General features: G+C 39.7%; 2 protein-coding genes across 5 annotated transcripts in view; one reads left to right on the forward strand and one right to left on the reverse strand.

Moving 5' to 3' along the window:
- ephb2b (eph receptor B2b) overlaps positions 1–26,481 on the reverse strand; it is a 131,002-nt gene extending 104,521 nt beyond the window's left edge. For all 4 annotated transcript variants that reach the window (XM_079680942.1, XM_079680940.1, XM_079680941.1 and 1 more), the window contains exon 1: positions 26,333–26,481. In XM_079680942.1, the coding sequence (XP_079537068.1) occupies positions 26,333–26,384 (52 nt within the window). In that variant the 5' untranslated portion in view covers positions 26,385–26,481. The remainder of the gene's footprint in view (positions 1–26,332) is intronic.
- A 297-nt stretch (positions 26,482–26,778) lies between these two features.
- lactbl1b (lactamase, beta-like 1b) overlaps positions 26,779–27,665 on the forward strand; it is a 64,659-nt gene continuing 63,772 nt past the window's right edge. Inside the window, exon 1 of the mRNA XM_079685290.1 lies at positions 26,779–26,999. The gene's annotated coding sequence lies outside the window, so the exon portion shown is untranslated. The remainder of the gene's footprint in view (positions 27,000–27,665) is intronic.

Raw genomic sequence — 27,665 nt, forward strand, 5'->3', positions numbered from 1 at the left:
CGTGCGTGCGTGCGTGCGTGCGTGCGTGCGTGTGTGTGTGTGTGTGTGTGTGTGTCTTTTTTTCCTATTTGGGTGTAGCTAACTCGAGGCGTCCACAAGTACAAAACCATCAAGACCGAACCGAGACCAATATGAGGTGATTTATTCCATCCTTTATGTGCGAAAAAATGTAATCGAAGTTGTTCCTTTGTATTGTGAAGAAAAATGCTGGCACTGTCCAAATGTGTACACAAACTGTCAATTTTTACATTCATATCAATTAAAAAGCCCCTTAAGCTTTAATAAAATGTCCAATGTCATGTTTAAACAACAGTCCCTGTATTTTCTAAGGGCATCTTTCAAAACTAATTACAGCAAAGTCAAACTCGCTCGCTATTAATTGCTATTTATGAGGGTGAATTAATTTCCAGAAAGTTCCGGGCTTCTTTGAAATGGAAGCTGACCTTGGCGAACACAGTAATGCATTCACACCTTTGGCAGGTTTTATGCAAACTAAACTGAATATTTGATCAGGTTTTTCTCCACCAAGGTTACACTGGTGGAGGTTTTTTCAGTGACTCTTTGATTCGGTATGCTTTGTAGTGGATGATGTACCATGATTCCCATGGTCAGAGAAATAGATTTGAGATGTTCAGTAACCTGTAAAGGTCTAAAAATGTGGGTGGTTCTTGACGTTCTTGGTTATCGCTGCCATCCAGTTTTATGAATGCAAATCCAACTGTGGTCATCTCCTGAGGGAGTGCAGAGGGGGATGAGGGTTTGTGGTTGGTAATTAATTTACTGCTAGATTACACTGGATAATGCCCGTATCATTGCAAAATTAGGTTGACAGTGGTCTTGGTGTATATAGTGCAGGGCATGTGTCAATACACACAAGAATTGCGCGTTTGTGGAGGTTATTATGGCCCTTGAGACATCCTTAAGTGGGAAATGGTGTTTGATTATACCCAAGCAGATGTACACACGGGCAAACAGCCTGCATAACTCACCGAGAAAAAACAGCTTGAGTCTGGAGACTCTGCAATCTGCCATTTAGCTCCAGTGTGTTAGTCCTGGGTTAACATTGAAAAAGGAAAATTGAGAGACAGGATTACTCTAACATACAAATAAAGCTTAGTCAAATGTAGATTTTTAAGTTTTGACAAAATACCAAAATATTATATTTTTTGTTGAAATCATTCACTTCTTTTTACATGGAATTTGGCAGGAATATGTCCATACAGTATATGGAGAATAAGGTTCAAGAAATGGAAGCCATTTTGTAGCCATTTTGGATATGACAATCGCCACTTTTACGCCCAAAAATACATTTTATTTATAGTTTTCCTTCAATATTGTTGAATAACCTTTTAATGTATGTGAATATTGTGCACTGTTGAATTAAATAGGCCTTTAAAAACGTTTTTGTTTACATTTCAGGCTTTAAATTGACCAGTGCGTGCATGTTTTACAATAAGAAAACAAGGTGTATTTTTCCCTAAATGTTGTTTTATTTCATTACAACCTCTGAAAAGTTTCCAGTTTAAAAGATTAACCAGACTTTCTACTATTATGGCAACTGTCATTTTCTTTTTTTGTAGGTTCACTGAAGCAGAAACATTAAGGATGCATCCATCATTAAAATGTGCACATTGCTTGGTCTGCAACATCGCAGCCTGTCCTCGCTGCTTAAACATGGACAAAAAGTTTTCAAAAGCAGAGCCTTTCGAAAAAGCGTTGAAAAGCATCGCTGCATTCTGTCATTTCTCCCACTCTTTTTCTGTCTTTTGATTTGCACTAGCATAAAGGCAGTCAAAATGCTAAAATGCTTGACCATTCAACAGGCGCGCTCCCCTCTGCATAAACTTCTCGGTTGTCCCTTTGTCCGATTAATACCTTCATGTCTTTCAGACTACCACCCCCCCCCCGTCCCAACCCCACCTCGCCATCCCAGACAAGCCTCAGTCCTCATTATACACAGCTTCCACTCTAGTTCCCAAGATTAGGCAAATGAGCTCCCAGTTTATAGACAGAAACTCGGAACCCATTCCCTTTTCAAAATCCTGACATTCATCAAAACTATAAAGTACTTCATAAATACGATTTTACTTCCTTATCATCTCATATTGTGTCTGATCTGATTTGATCCACGTTACAAGTGGCTGCTTAAAAAAAAAAAAACGTTAATTTGTTCCTTAATTAACCACAATAGATTGGGAGCATAAGCATTCCTATCAATAACAATAGGACATTCTTGAGAAGAGGCAAATCCCTTTACAGAGCAAAAAATGAAGGCTCTTGAACAAAACAAATCACATGCAACGCAAACATCATTCAGCATCAATTGAATCACTTCCTGTCTTTTCAAAAGCAGTTTGCAGTAATGTGTTATTGCTCACTTATTCTTCAATATACCACAGCACTAGCTGTAGGAGAAATGCAAAGGTTTGCAAGAAGATTGCAGAAAGACGGGAACGTTGAATACAGTATTCACATGATTGTAATCCATGCATCTATGCAACAAAAACACAAAAGGTCATAATAAAGTGGAGACACTGATCTCATTTTGAGTCAATTTTGCGAGGACGGAATTCTCCTTTCCAATCACAATATGTACGTCTAACTGCATAGAGGAAGGATTTGTTTCTATTGGAAGATATAATAACAAAGGCAAGTTTTGAAAGACAGCAACAGACAAAAGCGAAATACTATATGACGCAATTGGCCATGTTGCAAATTGCAAGTTCATTCATGCTGGTGAAGGTTGTACACATTCCATTTCCAATTCACTTCCCGAGCACAATAAACACATTTGCTGGAGAAGTCTAATCTTCCCTTATCATATAATGAAATCTCATATTTGGGAGTCCCATATCCCAGCCTGGACCATATCCAAACTATGTGCATTTCTCTATCAAACAACTGTGCAGCGCAGTAACAGGAGGACACCGAATGGTATTGAGTCTCAGGCGGATGTGAAGCTGATTACTGCGTCACGCCTCCAGCAGCTCTCTGGGTCACTCAACAGTCTTAACCTTCTAACACCTTTCATTCCCAGCAGTCATGGCAAAAAGAACGAGTCAGCTGAGAAAGGGTTAAAGTTCAGGACACAAACCAATGTATGTCACTAGGATGGGTGACCTTTGGGAGAAAATCTATTTAAATTCAATCCAGTAAACTAGTACCCTTTTATTTATTATTTTTTGTGACAAAAGGTTTCTATTTCTCTCACAGCTGTACTGTTCACATTACTGCAATTAATTATTTTAAAACGAGAAGTTGATTTATCTTTTCTTATCAAAAATCTTCTCATTGTATTTTATATTATACAGTATATTATCTTTTAATAATAAAGAAATACATACTCCCAACGTCAATATGTATTATGTCAGCATGCAACACCCAGCAATAAAAGCCTGAGCACGAGTTCTTAAAAGCAGTATATTTCAATGTCAAACTCTTAATAATAAAAAGATTTTAAAAATCTGAATGCATCCAAATTCTGAGAGAGACTCCCTCTGGAGGGAACTTTTGAATTGAAGCTTTATTTAAGAAATGATACATATACTACAATATACTTTAATCCTAAAGATTTGACATTTGGGATTTTCAAGACAAAATCTCTTTTAGCAAACGTGGATTAGAATGATTGTTTCCTTCAATCAATCCCACACAAAATATTGACCATCCGATCGCAGTAGGCGCCTATGAGTATATAGATTTAAAGAACATACATTGTTCCCTTCATTGAGATACATTGACTGAAAATGTTGACGTCAGCAGCAGCTAAACAAGGGCAAATGTGTCATAGCTGTTACCACGTACATGCATGCGTCCACACATCGATGCCTCACACATGTTGGACGTCCATTCCAAATAGCTTGAAGTAAAAACTGTTGCCATTAAAGGGTGGACAATGGAAATGGAAAATGACATAGTGAGCTAGGAGATGCTAACTGTACTGTAGCTAAAGCCTTGTCCTGGAGTTGATGTATCAACTCTGTGTCTTCTTTGTATTAACCTTGATGTACATTCCTTCCCCTTCTCTAACAGATGAGAAATAGCAGAGAGAAAATGGCTGTTAACCCACAGAGAACTCACTCCTTGACACTTGCTCCCAATTTATTCTGCTTGTGTGAGTTAATCTGGAAAAAAGGGGAGGAAAACGCACTCTCTAATGGCTCCATGAACATCACTTTGCTAGAATTCCAATGGCGTGCATCAAGGAGACATGGACCAGAGGCTGCGGAAAATAAGCATCGGATGTGTGTAAGCTGTCCAATAAATCCCGAGCTCTGGCTGCATTTATTTGGTTTATATTTGTCTGGTTTCATCCTTGTAGAGTAAAGACATGACATATAGTTGGCAGATAAAACGTAGCTTAAATCCGCTTCACCACTGCTTAATGCAGGAAGATGTTTCAGCCCTTTCAAACTTGGAGGGAAGTGTGAATCTTAAGCAGGCAGCCAAGATAATAACAATTCATCATACATATTGGTCCCATCCAAGCTGGAAGACAGCCAAAACAGCACTTTCAGGAGAGAAAAGACACCTTTGCCTTTTAAAGGAGCCATAAATCCCATTGATTGGAGTTAAATGCTTTCATTCTGTGGATACTGGCTATTACACCGAGCAGCGTGTAAAAGGGGGGAAGAGATCATTGGGCAACAGCAAGGTACTCAACTAATGTTCATTTTAGATGAAGTCAATATTAGACTAAATGTGTAGAGCAGTACAGCAGATCAGAGGCGTTTGAAACCTCTGGAAACATGACCATGCATAGTTTCAAGTAGCTTACGAACGAAGCCCAATACATGTCATCCTCTTTGTCTTCTGTGCTTATTAGGGATGCTCCGGTCGATCGGTCACCGATCGAGATCGGCCGATAATCACTCTCTACCGATCGATCGGTGCTCTCTAAACATGCTGATCGCGAGGGCTGATCGCATGACGTAAAATACATGACACTTTTCTCTGTGCGAGCTTGCCAAAATGGCTTCACCGGTCTGGCAGTATTTTAAGGTGTCCGAAAAAGACAGTAAAATAGCGGTATGCAACGTGTGTGAAGCAGAAATCCTTCAGCTCCACCCGCTGTGACGGACCGGTGAGCGGAGCGAAACACACACTAAGAGTTAGACCTAACACACCGCCCACTCGATCGGATCGGCGATCGGTATCGGCCGGTACTGATTCCGGCGATCGGCCCCAAAATTGGCGGTCGGAGCATCCCTAGCGCTTATACCTGTATGGTTAATCCAATATACTCCCTGCCTGTGTGACAAAAATAAGATCACTTGGCTACATCTTTCCAGAAACAGAAAGCAAATATTATCAATTATATTATCAGCATGTGGCAACATCAGCACCAGCCTTTTCACTGCAAATGCTACCTTCTCTGTGTGTTTACTGAACAAAGAAAGAACAAAGAATGAGAGGTATCATGTTGCCACCAAGATTCTTTCAGTGGAGGAAAACAGTGTCTCTTGGCTGGTCGACTGGAGCTATTTTTAGCAAGTACTCTTTGGAGCATGACTCCACATCAGCTTTGATGTGAATGATGGCTTTTTGGGAAACATTGACAAAGAAATACTAATGAAGGCTTAGAGTGCAATGGTGTTACTGACTGAAAATGGCATTGGTACTCATTAAACTAGCAGTGACATGTGGTACGTTCACCAGATGAGTGAAATAATAAGTAACTTTCCTCTAGAATTAGTAGAATTAGCAATTATTCTATAAAAGCTTGATTGCTTTCAATTGTAGATTGGTAAAGCCAGCTATAGAGAGGTTATGATATGAAGGGTGAGTCAACTGTTTGTCTGTGTTGAGGGCTGTTATCTCCACATGATAAGCAATACAGATATGTTCTCTACTTTTTGCATGTAGATTTATTTTCCTAAAGAGTGAGATATTAGCATGAAGGAACATAATAGGGCTGCTCAATTAATCATATTTTAATCGCAATTACGATTTTCGCTTGCAACGATTACGAAAACAACGTAATCGAAATAAAACGTGTTTTTTTTTCATTTCTATTTTTTTTCAGTTGAATTATACTTAAAGTTCAGGGTAATTAACTGTTAAAAACATACTGTTAAATTGGTTTTCAATAAATTGATGTTTTCAAAGTAAATAGATAATCGTTTTTAATAAATCGTAATATCAATTATTGTCCCAAATAATCGAGATTATGATTTTTGCCATAATCGAGCAGCCCTAGAACATAATATACAATTAGTAAAAAAGACAGAAGTAGTAATCCCTGACCTTGAGAGTTTGGCTAGTAATACAAGAAGAAATGTTTAGCCTGTGTTTTATTGAGAAGCTGAATAGCTGTTTCCCTGGCTTGTTGATAGCTGTCAGGGACAACAAAGTCTCTCGAGTGCAGCCACTACAGATGGTTCCTCCGGTCCCTGAACAGTATGAAAATAAGCACAGCGACAACACATAGCTCTCTCTAGGAAAAACTGTTTGGCCCATTGATGGATAATGTGGCTAACCCTTAACCCAGATCAAATCTCTGCTGTAATCTGTCGATTATTTGTTCAGAGAACCATAAACGTGTCAGTCTAAGTGTGTATATCCGTTCTAAAAAGAGCATGATGTGAGGCAATGATTAAGCAGAGCTGCAAATCCCCCGCCAATCTGCTCCCAGTTGACATGGAAGCATCTCTTAACAGGAAAACAAGTAAGGAATTCCTTCAGTTAACCCAAGCAGACATATCAAATCAAACTTTATTTATATAGCACTTTTCATACACAAAGATAACTCAAAGTACTTCACAAACCAAACACATGGACGATTAAAAGAAGATATACTATGTCCCCTTTCCAAGGTATAACCAAAATATTTGTTATCACTTATTGTGAAAAAAAGGAACTAAACGTTTTTTAGAATACGCAGAGAGGAGGAGACATAAATGGTTATATCCTCCCTTGTGGTTTCTGTGCTACTGTTGAGGGATCTTAAACTCCTTTAAATGCGTACCCCGTCTGTCTGTCTGTCTGTCTGTCTGTCTGTCTGTCTGTCTGTCTGTCTGTCTGTCTATAGAGCCATCTTAAGCTCTTGCACATACAATCTCGCAGTTCAGATAGTCCTCGAGGGTTCATAGTACGCTACACTCACAGTCCCTTGTCCCCCCTCTGGCTTAGCATGTATAGCTGAGCCATACATAAGTATATCCCAAAGGCCAATAAAAATGCAAAACATCACTTCTTAAATGCTTACCATACTAAAAAGTGCATGTGATTCCTCTAAGGTATATCCCACATAGGTGTTTAAAGTTGCTCAGCTGTGTAATACATGTACATTACATGCTTACCACTGAATACTAATTGTTAAAAGCAGGAGATGATGTGTTGATGACAAAGTGCGATGAATCTACACGTATACTCCTCAAACAAATAAACACACATCTGCTCAATGGTGTAGAAAGAATGACCCTGCCTCCCCCAGCTGAGCCCATCTCCCAATTCTGGCTGCCATTAGGTAATAAAAGGAAGCACACGTAACTACAAATGACACGCTGACTCCTCATTTTAATGAGGAGATTGGGCAAGATTTTCCTTCCCGTAATTTTTTTTTTTAGCAAGCTTCATAATGTTTCTTTGTAATGTATTGCTCAGACTTCCTCCTGCCAAGCATGGCTTCACAAACCTGCACATTAAATAGTGCTGCTGACAAGGAAAACTAACTCGGTTTAAGTCTTTTCAAGATATTGCTTTCCAACACATATGTGATTATTGTATGCAGTAAGTCCCTGAGCATCCCAGACCTGGGTCTCGTATATGCAATCGGTTTGAGTCCACTGGCCAGGGAGCTAAAAGGAACTAATGACTCATGCTCTACTGATGGATCTGCTCTGTGTGAACGCGATGGTCTGTGTTTGAAAGAGGACAGGAGGGTGGGGGTGGTGGGGGCTTTAAGATTAACCCCTAATAGTTCCCAAGCAAGATGGAGGCCAACAGGGAGCGTGTCATGGCAGGTTAATTCAGTCAGGGAGGGAGCGTGTTTACCAGCCCTGTTATCTACATGCTGAAGCATATGCTGCTTGCACGAGCAAAAGATGTTCTGTGCAGATGGTCGTCGTTGAAACTCACATCCGACTCCTACTCAGCCGTGTAAAGTCCTGTTGGCATTGGCTGAGGGGCCGTAAAGCCACACATACAGTAAGTAGGGGACCCAAATGAGCACCATTAACACTGTTATTTGCATTCACTGGATTAAACAATTCAGATGATCACCATAAAAATGGAGGATGATGCTTTTCTGTATATCTATGAAAAAGTGTGGGAGCAACATTGGGGTTAGTAGGCTAATCATAAAGCACAAAGTAGCTATTATGTGCACCAACAATTGTAAATGTAGGCAAGTTCTTTCCACTATTAAATACTCTGAATCCTATTAAAGTTGTCATCACACAGTTATTGCTCAGGCAGCCTTTTTTTCTTAACATCCTGCTTTAAAAAGCACCAGATGAAAGACGGAAAAAAACAACCTTGATTCTGATTTGCCGGTAATTTGGTAAAAAACTGAATAGGAAGAATAAGCATTGGAACAACCGAATCAGGCAATGATTACAAATTAGATGAAAAGTGAGGGTAGTGGAAAATGGAATACAGTTTAGAATCAAATGTTCTACTCAAAGGAAGATCATAACATGCCAGCGGAATAAATGAATGGCAAAAAGTCACTTTCTTTATTGTAGCTTTTCCTGATTGAAAACAGCGTGGCTGACAAAAAGAAACTGTGCCAAAGAAAACACAAAGTCATCTTGGCTGTAATTCAACAAGTTTGATTTGTTGTATTTATTTTGTAAGATACATATAAAGCCAGTTTTGCTTGCATAAAGACAAATCCTCTTCAGACTTTAAGACAATTATTGAAAATGAAAGAAATGCATGGAGAAAAGCTGATAATTCAAACCCAGATCATCCACTGCGATGGAGCTCTTGCTGCTGAGATTGTATAAATGAGCTCTCGCTGACTATTCATATTCATCCACTTCGCAATAGGCTTTTTGGCTGAATCAAAGAGTCACTGTGTGAAGTCTCCCAAAGGCCCGGCTCTCATTTGAAACTGATTATAGAGCAAAAAAGATAGGAAAAAGCCTGTTATCTCTAAGAGAGAGCTTAGATCCTGTGTAGTGCCGTCAGGGAGCTGGACACTGAGGTTAAAACACGTCCAGCCAGAATGAGTATGAGTTTGAATGCTGCCGTGTGATGAGTTTTCAATGTGAAACTTGAGAACCATCTACGCTCTTTAAGTGGTTAATCATCATTTGCTTTCCCCTACCTACTGTGCGTGGTGTCTGTAAAATTATTCTCGTGACCTTTTAGACAAGTGCATCAAGGGCAATAACAACTATGCATGATACATTCCCTACATTTTTCATAAATATATTTAAGCATGCTTTGATTTTTTTGAACACACAGATCCTGTTTCACACTGGGTGGTTGTGTGATTGTGGTGAAGATGGATCAATTATTTTTTATCCCATTATACTGCAATGACTTTTGAGGCGGCCGACAGGTGCCAGCTAGCTAACGTTGCTAATAGTCATTTCAAATAATTTGAAAATACACTTACAATTATGAAGCACACTAAATCTGCGACAGTTGGCCAACTTTATAATCCCCGAATGTCAACAAGCACTCTGGTCCCAGCTGTGCGTTTCACTTTTTAGTGTCCCCCGTTTCAAATCGTTTTGTGTGCTTCTTGCAGCGTTTTAATTGAGCATCGTTTTGCCTTTGCAGCATTTCTTGCAGCTCTTTTAGGTAAAACCTGCGCATGTGTTGTCAAGTTGGTGAAAATGTTTTTTTATATCTACAGTGTTTTTGAAAGTGCAGCGCATTTCCCCTAATGAGAATATTTTGGGCTGTTGTAGCGCGTTAGCCAATGTCCTTTTTGCTATCTATCTAATTAACTTCATTATTGCGTCTTCTTACACACCTGAACCTACATAACTAAATCTCAGAGCTATGCAATGCAGGTCTGTCCACTTGTTATATCGAGCTATGATTTGCACACAGCCAATTCCCCGATGGACTGCAGTTACTGAGAAATATGTAATGCAGCTGCAAAGCTCCGATATAATGAATGTCTGTTTCGCTAAGCCCAACCACACTTTACTTCTCACACAACCTTGCACCTTTTCCAGAGTGCATCCCAGAGGAGCAATTCACTGTGTCAATGATGCCAGATACACCCTTCCTCCCACCCATCAGCCGTTTCTATAGCTCCTCCTTCAGCCTACACTTAAAATCCTACACTCAAAACAAATCAGAGGTAGCCACATAGCTAGAAAAAGAGGTTGAATTAAATGCGGAAGGAGTAATTCATCTCCTATTTCCGTTGAGATGCCCTTGGGCGAGTGCTGATCCCAAACTGCTCCGGTAAGCCGTTTGGTACAAGTTCCTAAAACAGCGTGTACCAAAATGTTTAAGTATGTGCACAGTGCATAAAACCTTCCCACCAAGCATGTTTTTGGTTGGGAGCAGTGATCGGGGCTGTGGCTGCAGAGGGAGGAACAGAGATAGAGCCGGGGAGGATGGTCGGGACTAAGCCGGGACCAGAGCCAGGCAGAGAGGAATGGGGCTTGGACTCTGAAGGGAGGGATGTGGTTAAGACATCGCTGAGGCCAACTGAGGCAAGGAAAACAGAAAGAAAAGAAACTCAAGCTATTTATCCATGTACTTAGCAGTTTTTAGTGAAAACACATGAAGACATGTCCCAATGTGACAGGGATAATGACTTTTTCAACGTAGTTTCCAACGCAGTTTCCCTTCCCTTTTGGTGATTCAGCTAAAAAACTCAACCAGAGAGATATGACTACTTCTTTTGGCAACAAATTACCACTAGGTTTTTTAAATCTATAAACAAGACTTCACTGGGAGCTAATTTAATTATGTCATGGTTGATTTATTTGTTTTAAGATTAAATGGGTAGTTCAATTGGACATGTTTGCCTTTAAATGAAGTTGCCCGAGTAGAAAAGAAAAGCAACAAAGCAGAGGAGAGGAAAACAAAACAAGGAAGGACTGTTGCAGACGATACCCAGAGCTCCATAAATACTCCACATGTAGTCGAGCGTGACGTTATAAATCAAGCAATGTTTACATTTTTAAAGTCCCCGCCTTGCCCAATGGCTTGTCTTTGAATAAGAGCTGCTTTATCAGATTTCCATTCAGTGATGAAGAGCTTCTCGACGTGCTACTTCAGGTAGAATGATGGTTTCTGACAGGCCATTAACCGCCTCAATTAGACCTGCTGGTTCTCACCTCCTACTCACTCTGTGTGAGACAGACTTAACTCTTCCTCCGTGCAGCTGTACTGACACACGCGCAAGTGAGAAAGAAAAAAAATCCAACACCATTCACCGCACACATCTGGTACCGCCTCTCTAACGCCTTCAGAAAAAAATACAAAAAAAACAAGCACATATGTTTCTGTATGGCCAGAGGCACAATCATGTCACTATTGACAACATAGCAAAAGGCCCTTAAATCATTTGGCACCAGTGATGTTCTAATCCCAGAGACAGAGTGACAGGTAATTCTTTTTTCTACGAAGTGGTGTGTTTCTATTCAGGCTGTTTAGGGTTCACATTAGCGTGGGGATGACAGGTGGCGGATGGTCAGAGAAGGAAAAGAAGAAAAAGAGGGTGAAGCTGTTTTTCACGGGACAAGCTGAGAACAGGACAAAGGAGGTGAAGATGGCCTTAAATGTGGTGTTTTGAAATTGGGCATGTGAGGAGTGAGTTATTGATGCCCTCCAGCTTCATCACTTGAGTGTGTGTGAGAATGAGTTTACAACATTTCTTTTGTCACATCAAGGATTAGGTGTTGAGAATTGCTAGTACCACCGTTTTGTAGCCATTGAAAGGCAAACATCTTGAGACCTACGGTTTCCTTTTGACCCGTTTGTCACTTTTGGAAATGTAAAATCTGATTATTGTTATGCTTAAATTTGTTCAAAAATAAAAACTGGATTACTTCCCCAATTGTGGAGGGTGAGAAAATGGGACTAGTCCAACTACTGTTTGAGGAAGGCTAAAAAAAAGTTAGTCTCTTAAAACAATGGTGATTATAAGCAGCCATATGACTACCTGCTCATGGTGTCATTTCGAGCTAAATTTGGTTGTTTTTGTTTTTGGTAACAAATCATTATATCCATCTGTAAGGTGGTTGGAGTGCAGTGTAACATTCAAAAACAGAACATGTACTGGAATTGGAGAGGCTTTTCATACCCTTTAGAAAATGGTTCATTGGGCTTGTCAGGCTGCACCTGGCTCGTTGACAATTCCAGCGCCAACACATATTATAACTTCAGTAATAACTATTTTTGAGTTCATGTTGCGTGGTCTTTCTACTTGAAAAAGGTGCAACTAGATACTTTGTCACCTTAAAATGTAAAATGTCTCTTTCACTGATAGCTCACAGTTTTAATCTTTAACTGTGTGCTGGGGTTTTGAGTATAAAGCTCACTACCTGCAGAAATTATGTTAACACGATTCCAATGTCATTGCTAGAAAGACACTCAAGAAGCTCCCAGTGTACTCAACAAAAGGTAACTCAAGGCTCCTCAAAGCACCTACCTTGGCTGAAACAATGACAAGAATAAGATGTCTATGCATGTTCCTTTTTCCACGTGTGGCTGTGTATTTGTCAGTATGTGGCAGGTATTGTGATGAGATCAAATTGAGTAAGAGTACGACAAAGTATTAGCCATCTTTGCCCTGACCTTGTGTTCACACCTCCTCTCCACTAATCCATCTTCAGGCCTCTGGTTTCTACAGTAATGCTATAATTACAAAAAAGCCTGACAGCCCAACCCCAAAAGTGTTGAGTTGGAAGTAGTGTAGACAGGAGTTGCTCATACATTAGTGTGTGTGTGTGTGTGTGTGTGTGTGTGTGTGTGTGTGTGTGTGTGTGTGTGTGTGTGTGTGTGTGTGTGTGTGTGTGTGTGTGTGTGTGTGTGTGTGTGTGTGTGTGTGTGTGTGTGTGTGTGTGTGTGTGTGTGTGTGTGTGTGTGTGTGTGTGTGTGTGTGTGTGCATGCGTAATCAGAACTGGAGAGACAGAAAATGAGCTTGCTAGTATCTGTGAAAAACAGATTAGTACGTGCTTATGCCAGAAATCTGTCGGTAAGTAGGAAAACCACTAAACACTGTTATGGGTCTCACTTTCTATTCCTGCAAAATAGGACGTTATACCGTAGGCAGTGAGATCAAAGGAAGAATGTTTTGCGTTATGTGCTGTTTTTACAGGTTCTCTTTGTGGGAAGAAAAGCAAAAGATACATATTAAAATGACCCAAAGCTTTTTAATTTTGCTCACTGCGTTAGAACTGCTTCAGTGTAGACATCTGGTGCAAAGATGTGAATGATCATTCTCCATGTATTGCTCTCTGCTGGTAGCATGAATAGGATGAGCCACGGAGCGCGGACTGTGCTTTGTAGCACGTGTTGGGTCATGAGGCAGAATCTGTTTATGGGCATGTGTGTGAGAGAGAGTGTGAGAGGTGGTGTCAGCATAGTGCGAGAACTGAGATCCAGCTCTACCTATTCCATCTCTCAGCACCATGACAGGCCCAGAGAGCATCTCAACCCTCCAGATGCACACCCTGCCAGAGCATCGGGACAGGCTGCTATTCCCTAACATGATTTTTCGATCACTCCAACGCGGAGGATCCTGACAACTAGTACAGGCGCTATGCATGTAGTGTGGCTGCCTGACCACTACAAAGTGTCAAACCATTTCTAAAGGAAAGCAGATTGAAGAGGTGTGATGAGGCTGGGGCGACAGCACAGTGTGTGAGTAACAGAGGCCACCCATGCCACAGATGTATTTGTTCCCTTATGATACTGTAAGGCACTTTAGATAAAAGCATCCACAAATGACATATCTTAGCTAAATAATTGAATTTACAAAAGTTTGGTTTATATAAAGATAATGGCTAAAAGGTCTTCAAGTCAAACAGCTATTATGCCAGATAAACAGACTATAGAGCGGCAAAACAAGTGGATTTCAGTGCAATATAGAAACAGTGACAAAACAAGAGTTCCATAATAAATAAATACGAGCTAAAAAATAAATAAAAATGATCTGTCAAAAATGCCACACAGTAACTGGTTTCAGCTCGTTCAATGTTCTGCTTTTAGCCATTTAATATAATAGTAAACTGAATATCTTTGGGTTTTGGACTTTTATTGGACAAAAAAATTAAGGACGGTTAAAAAGAAATTGCGGTTTTCTGACAAAGACAACAATTGTAAAACCAGATGAAAAAAATCATGGAAGTCTAATCAGTGATGAAAATAAGCACATTTAAACTAAAACAGATGCCTTACTTCTCTTTTTTAAGGTCTTAAACAAGCACTTTTCAAATGAGTGAGGATTTAATGTGTGTTGGAAGAGAAATGTCCACTTATACCAGGGCTATGGCTGCTGGCCTGCTTTTATCTGAGAGTGCCCGCAACCCTGAATGCTGCAGAGTTTGCTCGGCTGCTATAGTACTTCATTTATTAAGTAATAAACTACAATGAAACGCAGACCAAATATAATAAAGCTTCAATTTATTTTATTTTATCAGTTGCCCTCTCGTTCTTAAGGCTAACAATGGGTCAGAGGCATGATGGACTGCTTGCATGTATAGTAGGTGCTTGAAATACAACGCAATATGTGGTTCCTTTATTGACGTCCATTCCTGCTTGTATTATTTGCAGATGAAAAACCTATTTGGACTGTATGAATAATAATATTCTACATGTTAATCCTATCATATAACATTTGTTTCATTTAATGGTCTCAGCTGGAATCTCTGTATTGATTTCACAGGCACAGCAGGCCTCCTGAGATTTTCTATGGATCTTCCAGCTGCCCTCCCAATTGATCCATTGTGATTTCTCCTCGAAAAGGCCCTGCCAGAGTAAGGCATGGAAAACAGTCATCATTTCACCATCTCCTTATGTACCTTGCTCCCGTTTTCTACGCTACCTTACCTCATGGTTGTATTGGGATTCCAGACATTGTTATATTGACCCCAGAGGACGTGTATCGGTCTTTCTTTGGCAGCCCTAGAGTTGTGATTTTAGCGATAGGGTTTCCTGCTGGAAATCTTAAACGGGTTTGAAATTAGAATGAAATAACCATGAATTTGTTAGTTGGGACAAGAGGTGGGACAAGATGTTATTTCATCGAAAAGAGCTATTACAAGTGTGAGTGTGGCAGCTGCTGCTGATTGCTCCACCACACTAGATCCACTCTCAGACAAGTGATTATGTAAATGCAGGTAAGCTTTCTCTGCCCAAACGCTGCATTTATCACCGGCTTTGCTGAATATGAAACGGCGACGATGAAGTGTCAATTGATGGGGCTCCACACACACAATCATGAGGGTTTAATCTTTGCTGAGTCTACGCTATTGATTTTGGACCTGTAAGCCGAGGTAGACTGATTGCAGTGGTATGAGCTCAGAGAAGAAAATCTAACGCTGTCTGTCATCAATCTAAATTATCTCGCTATTAAGCTTAAATAAACCCTCACATTTAAGAGTTTTACTGTGTACTCTACTTGTTAACCTCCTTCTAAAATCCTCTGCAGTAAATAGTACTTATTTCCTTATGCTGCTGCAAAAACTATGTGTCCCCTTAAATCAATAAAGGCTTATGTTATCTGATTTGATCTTATCTTTTATTGGTCCTTAAATGTCTTCCAGCTCTAATAAACAGGGCTTTGAATAACATAATCATTACTAAAGCAAATTCAGGATATCCTTAATTCAACAATAGCATTTGATCATTTATTAAAAAGGGAAAAGTAGAATCGGTTTGTTCACACGCCCACTCCTTAAATGAAGCGTCAGTCACAAGGACATCCGTGTTTGTGCTGATGATACATAAATATCAGACTGTGTAAATTGACTAACATGCCCTGTTCTCCACACAATGCTCTACTCAGGTCATAATGTTAAGTGTTTCTTATATGCAGTCTATAATGACACTTATGGATAGACTCCCACTCTGGTGAAGAGTATAATTGTAGTGTCTTTAGCAGCTCCCAGTAGATCGCTTCTTCAATGAAGATGAAAATGATATCCTTGCTGTTAACAATTAGCCATTCTGGGCTAGCAGCAGGGTTGTAGTTGATACAAACATAATCGAGTCCAAGTTTAGTCCAGGTACTCGAGTGTGAGTCAAGACCAATGTCCAAAGACAGTGGACACCAGGCAAGACCAAACAGAGAAACTCCTACTCTTCTGCTCTTCATTGCACACAGGATTCATTGTTACAAAGGTATAATAGCAAATGTAGTAAAGGGAAAAGTATACAACTGGCCCATAATACTTATTAATTTGCACTATGCCTGACACACAAGACCAAGACAAATCCAACAAGTGTCCAAGAAAAGTCCAAGACTAAAGTGGCACAAGTAATACAGCTCTACATAGAAGTAATTGGCCTATATGTGATTTGGGGATATAGAGCCAGTTAACCCTGCTGTTGTCTATAGTTTTTTCACGTAAGTAAACCAAGTTCCCTGGTCCCCCGTTACAAGGTACTGCATCTGATTGAATCACAGTCTATGGACTGTTCTAAATTAAACTATGAAAAAACAGGATGAGTTCCAGTTTGCTACAAACCAGACAAGTCGCAGCCAAAGGCCAAATAAGTTAATTGCCTTGTGTTAATTCCCAACTCTCTAAGCTAATGCATGTGTGAATTGAAACCAACTGTCACACTTTAGGACACAAAAAGTCATTCCCTCCCTTTCCCACCCTGCCTGTGCTTTTTAAATGTCAAACCCAGTATTGAAGGTATTCTTAAATGGGAGACAGAAAGTGTTCCTTTCAACTTCAGTTATTATGATTGAGATAGTTCTGACATCTTTGATTGTTCCCAAAAAAGAAAATACAGTTTCACAGGATAAAGAGTGGTGCACTTTCATGTCATAAAATAATAAAGGAAGATGACATCTTTAAAATAGTAGTGTGTTTGATGATAGGATGAAGCAGATAAAAGCCAACATAAGGCTAATGGTACACTCCTATGTACATAACATTACATGTTACTTGTTAGACGCTTTTATCCAAAGCGACTTACAGTATTCAGTATTGTGGGCAATCCCCACAGGAGCAATTTGGGGTGAAGTGTCTTGCCCAGGGACACAACACCAACACTCTATCCACTGCGCCACACGCAGAGAAGATAATCCGAGTGGGGAAGCTTGATCTATCTGTTATGGCTGTTGGATCGGCCTTTATCCTCTACCCAAGACAACAGTCATCAGTCATAGCCTGCCCAGAGCACTAATCAGACGAAATATATCTGCTTCCTGGCAGCACCTCAGCCGGGGTGTTCTCTCCGTCGGACGGAGGCCGATAGACGTGTTAGTGTTTCTCAGTGGGAGACTGGACTTTTTGTCTGATGTGTCTGCATGTTGGCTGAGCGGTGATACAGCTAGCCAGCCAGAGCCAGAGGGGAAAAAAGGCAAGACAACAAATTAGTTAGTCTCTCTTTGTAGCGAGGGACTATGATGCACACCACGCTGAGCACATATCTAAAGGCAAAAACTGAAAAACGGTCAATGCTGATGCAGACTGACGAGTTAGTTTCCACTCGAGAGGGGGAGGGGGAGGGCACCCTGCTGTTGATATGGGGCTATGGTGGACAGACGGAGCGGGTTGGAGAGAAAGAATGGAAGAGAGGGGGGGCAGATATGGACAAAAAACAAAAGGCAGATGTCACGTGGGTCCAGAGTCGCTGATAGACGTGATGTGCAGCGCGGCACTCAGGCAGCGGTTCAGGTAGAAAAAGGCTTCCCTTTGTGATGCAGATGACAACGCAATCAGCCCGCTTTGTCTCCGCCGATGGGCTCTGCTCCCGGGGACGTTGAGAGCCAGACACTAATCCGCTGGGTTTGTGTTTTCCGGGCGCGCTCATAAAAGCAGTGTCACAGTACCTGGGGTGTGTGTGGATGGGGGGGTCTCTGAAACGAGGTCTGACCTCTTTCAGGGTACACTCTCCGTCCTCGTCCTCCTCCTCCTCCTCGTCCTCCTCCTCCTCCTCTTCCTTCTTCTGTTTCTCTTTCTCCCTGCGCCCTCGCTCAGTGGCCGGCATCGCTCAGTAGAAAATGATAAGCGCCATATTGTTAATGTATGACTCAACGTGAACATCAAAGACGTGACAGGAGCCGGGCCACACTGATCAGTTCATCTCCGCTTGTCGTGCAAAGTCGGTTAGTGTTTAAAGAGTTGATGAACACATATTTCAATGCATGGATAGAAAGAGATAATATATAGTGACAAAGATACTGTGTAAAACATATTGATCAGGAACGCTTAGAAAATGTTTCATGTTAAGGAAACTGCACAAAGAATTGGGCAGCAAATTAGGCCGCCATTTTCATTGTGGGAGCTTACACGTTTCCTGTTATGAATTATATCCGGAGATACATTTCACTGTCCCCTAATGATTTATATTCCCATCGGGTTAGGATGAATCAGGCTCTTCCTAATAAATATGACTTACAAAGAGACTGCACTGTGCCAATTAACATGTGCTAATTAAGATAGCAGGGTATGAGAACATCCTTGATCTAGATTCCTGTGTGAAATACTTGAAAGGTTACATAAAGGTAAAGTAAGTGTCTTCCATACGTCCATGCGTCTATTTATCCAAACTACTCACGTCTAGTAAGCAAGAAGACCTTATACAAACTGTATTCCTATTGGGAAAAAACTCCAATTAATTGACAGAGTTACACTACCTGAATTAATTCATAACACGTCTGCAAACTAGCAAAAGAGAAGAACTGCTCGACAATGTTAAGTCAATTTGATCTTGATCTTATTTCTGTCCAGTTTAAGTTTAAGCTCTTAGGAGTGTTGTAATATGCTCTGTAACACTGATATAAAGCTTGCTATACTCTGTCTATTTTAGACCAAGTTGTTTTCTCAACTCCATGCTGAAACAGTTATAGCCTTCTAATCAAAGGCACACCTATCCTTAAAGAACTGCAAGAAACACAAATATCCACCACCCTTATTCATCTGATGTTTACTAAAAAATAAATGTCTAAATAATATAATAATAACTTTGCTGCGTGATTTCAATTTGATATACAATTCTTTGTTTAGAGAGTGAGTTGTGCATGAAAAAGCCTTGTATACAAGTTTGACAAGCATGCACTGGGTTAGGGTTAGAGTTTAAACCCCTAACCCTAACCCCTAACCCTAAACCCCTTCAAATGGCATACATTTGTGAACATAAATAAGATGTTCTATTTCTTTCTTTTTTGTAACTTACTGCCAAACATTAATCGAAAACACAAGTCCCAGAAAAAAGGGTAAGACAATCAGGAAAGTATTTAAAAGTTAATTTGTGTATGTGTGGTGGGACTAGCTTGGTGTTTGGTGGGACCACCTTTAAACCACTTAAAAGTCAGATACATCAAATGCTAAGACTTATCTGCAACGTTTAACATCGTTTAACCAACACTGGCTTTTGTTTGACATGAGCAACCCTAATATTAAGTGAACAAGTGAAAGTGGTTTCGGCTCTTTATCTTTGTGTGTTTAAGATCTGATGAGAGATATAAATATTGCCGCACTTTCTTTGCCAGGAGAATCAAGTTTGTACTTGTGACAGTTTCTCTCATTGTTTTGTACCCAAAATAAAAATGGTGCTTATGCAAATGTGAATCCCAGTTCTCAAAGCTTGTTTTTATTAACAAATTATAATTAAAAAAAAGTGTCTTTATGTTTTATTACATTGTTATTAATCTTCTTCCCAGGCGCTTTGATTTATCACATGTTCTTCAATTGTTTTAAATTGCAATGCAGTTATTCACACGTTATAACATGAGCTAGACATAAAAGTGCACAGTACTTTTCAGCAAAATAATTCAAGTATTTTGTATTGAAAGTCTAAAAGACAGCTAGGCAGTCTAAAGTACTTGACATACTTTAAAGTAAACACACTTTTGGGGGGCTAATATCACATACTGGCCACAAAGACTTGAAACACCTGTTGACTCTTGAAATATTTTCATTTTCTGATAGCATCGAATAGCAGCCGGGCTCTGCAATCTAAACAGAACTGATTACAGTTCAAAGAGATTAAACACCTGTTCTTTCTTTTATAAGCTGTATATACTCAAAGTCATTTAGAATGCAGCCAATCTACTGTAGATGAAAGTGAAATAAGGCATGTGAGAGTACCACGAGCATGCTGTATACACCTATATAGAAATATTAAGTGTTGAGCCACTAGGTGCAGTCTATGGAGGTGGTGCATTGTGGGATACAGCTCAAATTCAGCTTGGCTTCTGAAGTCGTTATTCAGTGGGTTATACTGTATTTTTTTATCGTATAATAGCACTTCCCAGTGTGGTAGTTAAATTCAGAACTTTGGTAAACTGATCCTTCTGCTCTCAACTCCGTACAGTGCACTCATGGAAGTTAACATAGGCAAACTTAACTTACACAATACGAGCATGTAGATAGGTGGGAATTACACTCTAGCAACATCCAGAACCCAAGTCATGCGCTGTGTAAAAATATGTACAGTTGCAAGAAAAAGTATGTGAACCCTTTGGAACTACCTGGATTTCTGCATAAATTGGTCATAAAATGTGTTCTGATCTTCATCTAAGTCACAACAATAGACAAACACAGTCTGCTTAAGCTAAAACCACACAAACAATTATATGTTTTTATGTTTTTATTGAACACACCATGTAAACATTCACAGTGCAGGGTGGAAAAAGTATGTGAACCCTTGGATTTAATAACTGGTTGATCCTCCTTTGGCAGCAATAACCTCAACCAAACGTTTCCTATAGTTCCATATCAGACCTGCACAACGGTCAGGAGGAATTTTGGACCATTCCTCTTTACAAAACTGTTTCAGTTCAGCAATATTCTTGGGATGTCTGGTGTGAATCGCTCTCTTGAGGTCATGCCACAGCATCTCAATTGGGTTGAGGTCAGGACTCTGACTGGGCCACTCCAGAAGGCGTATTTTCTTCTGTTGAAGCCATTCTGTTGTTGATTTACTTCTGTGCTTTGGGTCGTTGTCCTGTTGCATCACCCATCTTCTGTTGAGCTTCAATTGGTGGACAGATGGCCTTAAGTTCTCCAGCAAAATGTCTTGATAAAATGTATCCGTCGATGATGGCAATCTGTTCAGGCCCTGAGGCAGCAAAGCAGCCCCAAACCATGATGCTCCCTCCACCATACTTCACAGTTGGGATGAGGTTTTGATGTTGGTGTCCTGTGCCTTTTTTTATCCACACATAGCGTTGTGTGTTCCTTCCAAACAACTCAACTTTGGTTTCATCTGTCCACAGAATATTTTGCCATTAGTGCTGTGGAACATCCAGGTGCTCTTTTGCAAACTTCAAACGTGCAGTAATGTTTTTTCTGGACAGCAGCGGCTTCCTCCATTTTATGACCAACTTATGCAGAAATCCAGGTAATTCCAAAGGGTTCACATAGTTTTTCTTGCAACTGTATATTTGCCAGTGTGCATTGGGACCCTGTACCCAATGCACACTGTGCCGAATGGTAAACACAATAGTTGTGTGTCTGCCCACACACTTACAGTACCCATCATAGATTAACATACATCAATGACTCCTTTAAGCAAACTATTATGCTTGTCAAAAGCTTCAAGTGATATCCTGAAGCCATTTGAGAACTTCTTTATCTCAGTTTGGAACCCGCTATTGGATTTTCTTAACTTCAATTTTCACATGTACCACAAGCTGAAACATCACTATTTTAGCATCACCTCCAGAGGGCAAATATGTGTTGAGAGGAACAAGGCGGAAAGAATGAAGAGCTGGCTCATGGCGGTGAACCACAGCCGTCAGAGTCAAACAGCTGAAAGCATGGAAACAGTGTGGAGCACTCCATCATGTCCTGAGCTGTATCCTTAGTTCAATTGGTCGAACATGCTGGAGCCAGGAGCAACGTTTTTGCTCGCGGAGCCATCTGGGACACAAACCTACATCACTGAAACCCCCATGTGAAGGTTTTAGCAAAGCTGACATAGACCACGGTTGAATACATACTGTGCAGGGGCCTCAGAAAGCAAAGCAGCCCACTCAGCAACCTTATGCAATGCTACATTTTCTAAGCAAAACAGTGACACATCTGACTTAATCTAACCTAAAGGTAGCCATAGATGTCTCTGAAATGTGACACCCCCCCTTCAAGTGAAACAACTGGTACCGGCACTAATTGAAATTTTGCATGCAAAGTGACAATGCCTGGGCCCTCGGCAGCATGGATTAAGGCTTGAATAGAGACAGATTCTTTGTGAAAGCCTACTGTGGCGGTTGGCGTGCAGGCCCGCTCCCCGCATCTGCTCATTGGGTGAACTGAGAAAACACTGGATTGTATACGGTCGCTCATTTTACCTTTATCTAATCCCATTTCAGAGCCCACCTCCGTGTGTCCTTTGTTACTCTCCCACAGAACGTAATGCTTCCATGTTACACTCACACATCCATTCCTTACAAAAAACTATTCCGGTCAAAAACAGCTACAGCATTTACATATGAAAGCATCTTTACCAAACTTGGCAGGATGTTCAAAACATTAACAATCATACTGAGCCTTGAGCTGTCATACTGATTATTTTTTGTGAGGAAAAATGTTACTGAAAAGAATATGCAATGTATGAAAATGCAATATAATGTACAAGATTAATTCAAATCAAACAATTGAAAAATGTTAAACTTGGCCGGTGTTTGCCAACTTTAAACTGAGTGGGCTCCAGTGCTCAACAGAGCGCTGAAGGAATGCAGCGCATATTGAAATGCAATCAAATGTGCTAGAAATTTTTTAAAGACTCCATGCTGTGATCTCATTCTACCCTACTTCGCCATCCTCTACTGTGGTTTCTGTCCCATTATGGTTCCTTCAAAGACAAAACAAAGACATTTGTTGTATCAAAGTCATTTATCAGCCGGCGGACCCCAAAAACAACTTGCATACAAGTCTGGAGGAGGTTGTTGTTGCGACATAGCAACACCAATCGTCCCAGAAAACATTTGCTTTGTTTGCACGGTACAAACTGTAATACCACAACAGAAGAAGGAGGGGAAGCAGGGGGGGTTGAAAAGGCCAAATGATCCGTCTTGTACATTTCATCTCCTCCAAACAATACAGGGCTACTGCAATTTTATAACCGGGAATGAATCGGAAAATATCCACTCAACAGAATTAGATGAGCGCCATTGTTAGCGTGGCTGTCAACTGAGCACTGATGACGATGAATGGGGTAAACTAATGACGGGATGTGTTTTCATAGACGTGTTGGACATAGTCGGGCTAATTTCCTTGGCAGTTTTACCTCCATTAATTTTCAAAAAGAGCCCGTTTGTTCGTGTTAACTAAACTAATAAGAACTGGCTTCAATGGCAGATTGCGCTAATCAACTATTTAGAGTTATTTCACCTTCCACGGGGTAAACTCATTTTGTAAACTGGTAAATGCTACTGATGAGTAAATAACATTAATATGCTGTCCAACATGGTGATTTTTACAAAAGAGTAGTCTGGATAAATTTAGCTCATGGGCTAAATTCAAACATAAGCAACTCAAAGCATATTTCAAACTGGTGTGTTGACACTATTCACAAAATGGATAGTTAGAACACACAGCTAGGATTTTCTTAAATGTGACCCCAGTTTAATCCAATAATCCTCTCAAGTAAGGCCCCTGCCTGATTTATTGATTATTTGTAACAAGAAGTAATCCTTCACATGCTTGTGCAACAGAATACTGCTACACTTCACTCACTGTGTTAGTATTTCATTTGAACTCCACGCAAAAAGTAGCATATAGTTGTTGTTTTTCTTAAATCAAACCATTCCCACAGTATCATTCTCAAGCAATCAACCAATATTGCAAAGTAGCACACAATAACATCCGTCATTAAAAAACAGAACTATGCGAAGATGTCACTCTTTATTAAACAAAATAACAATGGATAAAATGTAGTCTCCCGGCACTAAACGTGTCAAAGTGATCCACTCGGGACTTTTTTTCCGTTGCATGCTGGGACGTTTTTTTTTTTTTTTTTCGGATTATGGCTGCAGTGACCTCTTTTTCAACCCTTTATTTCTCATACGTAAACCATCCTTGCAATTCCATTGGACAGTCGACTAGGGTGATTCACAGGGTAAAATGGAGGGGGTCTGCATTGGGATGGCGGCGGGACTAGCTGGTGTACGAATCAGAATGTAAAACACCAAGGGCCCGAAAGGCACTGCATTAGCATATATTACTGTATATGCAGTGAAACACTAAACATCAACGGCACTTTCCTTTTTCAAGTAAGAAGTGTACTTTACTACACTGAAAAAAACTCCTGAGGAACTGTACGGATTGCTATTTGAGGCAGTGTATGCTCTCAGCTTACAAAAGAGTATATTTTAGCATGTGGATATAGACAAACTGTAACCGTGGCCATGTTTGCGTTTTAGACAGACATAATAAACAAGGGGAAATGGAACACTATGTTGTGTGAATACGTTGTTATTTTTGGAATTTTTCACATCCTGCAAAACATCCAAAATTAAAAATGGAATCTACTAAAATGTTATGATAATAATCAAGCAACCATGATGTCCATTATTAAAGGAAAAACAATAATATTTGTTAAATCAAGTTAATGCACAGAGATAGTACGAGTTTGCCTGAATATATTTTATGTAAATCTATTATATATTCAGTGTTAATATTCAATACATTATTAAAAAAACTAAGACGTAGCACATGAAGGTATAATGTATGCATAATCATTTAATATTACCTTTTTTTTACTATGCTTGGGAAACGTTTTGAAATATGATGAAAAAGAGTATAAATTACGATAATATATTTTGAATATATTGAAATAGAATAAAAAATTAGGGATTGCATGAAATTTATGTTGTGGGCTACATTGTTTGTTGTATTTGTATGTGTGGTTTAAGTGCCAGACTGTAACTATGTTGTCCTAAAATAATACATACTGGAATGATGTCTAGAGAAAATCTTTTAAAGCTTTGACAAAAATGTTAAACTTGCCAATGGGAAAAAATCTAACTAAGCTTTCAAGATTGCTTAGGTCTTGGATATGAAACTGCATTAAAACCATAACCAGCTGCAGACCAGCAGTCAGTAGAACTCTGCATAAATACGCACAGCGCTTGTCAAAGCCTGAGCCAGTCCTTCATTGAGCCTGACATGTCCTTCGAGATTTGTTTTACATATAAGGGACGTTACACATTATTTTACAGTAAACATACTGCCAAATAGATGTATTCCTGCTTTTCCTTTTGTTGTTGTCTTATCTTGTGGTTACATTTAAATGAGCTTCTCCTTAAGTTCTCAGCTCCACCTGTAATTTTGAGGTTAAGTTAAACTGACCAGAGGAAGAAGATATGTTTGTGTCCTGTCAGAAACCTGAAAATAGCCTGAATAAATGGATGACTGGGCTGACACTTTCAATTCCACATTGTGACCAATGGCTCCTGTCTTGACACAAGGAAAACTGTGAATTAAAATTCAGCTTCATATCACACCTTTTAATTAAAAAGAAAAAAACTTGGCTTTCATAATCTCTAAATAAAATGTCAGAATAATAGTCCCCATTAGTGAATAGGTCTTGTGTATCTAAGTAAAAAAGTTGAATAAGATGACCAGTATTTTACTTTTGAGCCTCACATACATACTGCTGTAAACACATAGGCCTATTATAGAGATGATTTTTGCCATTCAACCTGTTTCATTGTGCTTTGAGCCACGCTGCCTGCTGCCTTTTACTGCTTAGCAAAGCTTTCGGTACAAATGGCTGCATAGGGACCGGCATTGCCTTCTGTAAATTAATAACGAAGATTTTTACTGTGTATTTAATGCGCATTTGGACTCAGACATACTAAAACAGGTTAAAGGAGACATATATCTTTCACCAACTGAGACGAACCGGTGACACACCTCCACGGACACACAGTATACGAGCCTTTTGACAGATATTTAACGTTTTCTGCCTAGCGTTGGCTCATATTATTCCCTTATTAACGATATTAACGCTCAGCAACATCAGTATGGTCTACCTGCGGGGATGCGGGAGCGTGTTTTTGTCTCCCACCACCATCCCTTGCCTGAGCTGAGTGTATGTGTGAGTAAACGCCACGTTGTAACAAATTAATACATATTTACGGGGATGAAAAGTGGTACACACATTCCGCAGGCTTGGTCAATTAAATGAACAAACGTCCAGGCATGCACACGCTTTGTCTCAAACTCAAAGCCGGCAAGATGCGACTCTAACCGCGCTGGGATGAAAACATTAGCTTACCTTCAACAGCTATTACGGCCGGTATGGTCCATAATATCCATAGAATATCCATTATTTGTCACTTAAAACTCCCAGACATTCAAATAAAACAAGTCCCGGAAGCCATTGACAGCACAGGCAGAGAGGGGACAGGCGGTCCTTCACCTCCAATAGAGCGACCCCAGATAGCAGAGAAAACCAACTCAAATCTGAACCAAGTTTGGGCTAAACCAAAAAAATGACAGACATAGGGGAGCATTGAGCAACACTGAAACACAGCAACGCAGTTTTGCGCTACATTAATCACGTCGTTTTGCTATTGATTAAAAACTACTTGAAAATGTATATCAGTTATGATGGAAGAGTTACACAATTTGAATTATCAGTGCAAACGCTCGTTAAACAGGACCCTTGAACCCCTTCACAGCCACTTCAATTCACCCCGCTGTCAATCATCCAGAGGACAGTCGACACAGCCTTACCTAGTGATAATTAAGTGTTTTGGGACCATGTGGGACATTTATAAAAGATGGAGCTACTTATTCTCACCTCCACACCACTCGACCTGGCAATATTGGTGATTATATTGTCTGAAAAAGCTTCAGGGAGACCACTCTGATGCTCTAATCTGCACGTCTTGAGAGACGTTTGGCGCTGTAACAGGTGACGAACACGGAGAACAATTAAAGTAAGCTAACATTTTCTTAGACCTTATTTTCTTTCGATATTCATTTTTGAATTTGTTCCCACTTTACAGTTTGCCACTTAGCCTTCCACATAGGCCGTTTGATGTAATTTGCTTGTTTGGAAATGGATTTTTAACTGTAAAAAAAGTGCAAATATGAAATATTAATATTGTATTACAATTATCTGATAATATCAGATTATCGTTAGTTTTAAGCAAGTTGTTCCTTTTCTTTATAAATTGGAGTGGTAACGCTTTAAATGATTGTTTGATTGATATACGGACGATTTATATTCGTTTGTATATACAATGTGTACATTTTAGCCTTTATCATTAATTGTATTAATTTCATTTTAATCTAATTAATTATTTAGCCTAAAAAAAATGTCCTTAATCTTTACAGCATCCACAGTATTTACTTATAATTGCATACTGTAAAGGTTCTTTATTACAGCATTGAAATTGGTTTACATTTGACATGCTATGATCTATGTGATATAATTCAGGATAATACCTTTTTTTTGTTAGCTGTGTGTAATTTAACATTTGCTAGGCATGATTGCTTGAAAAAGAACTCGTCTGTATATATAATTCAACATTTGATTCATGTTAAAGCTTTTGTAGCCTAAATTGCTACTTTCCCCCTCTTTTTTTACAACAAGTCAGTTT

Source organism: Notothenia rossii (genome assembly GCF_949606895.1).
Source record: "Notothenia rossii genome assembly, chromosome: 5".
NCBI classification, from domain to species: domain Eukaryota; kingdom Metazoa; phylum Chordata; class Actinopteri; order Perciformes; family Nototheniidae; genus Notothenia; species Notothenia rossii.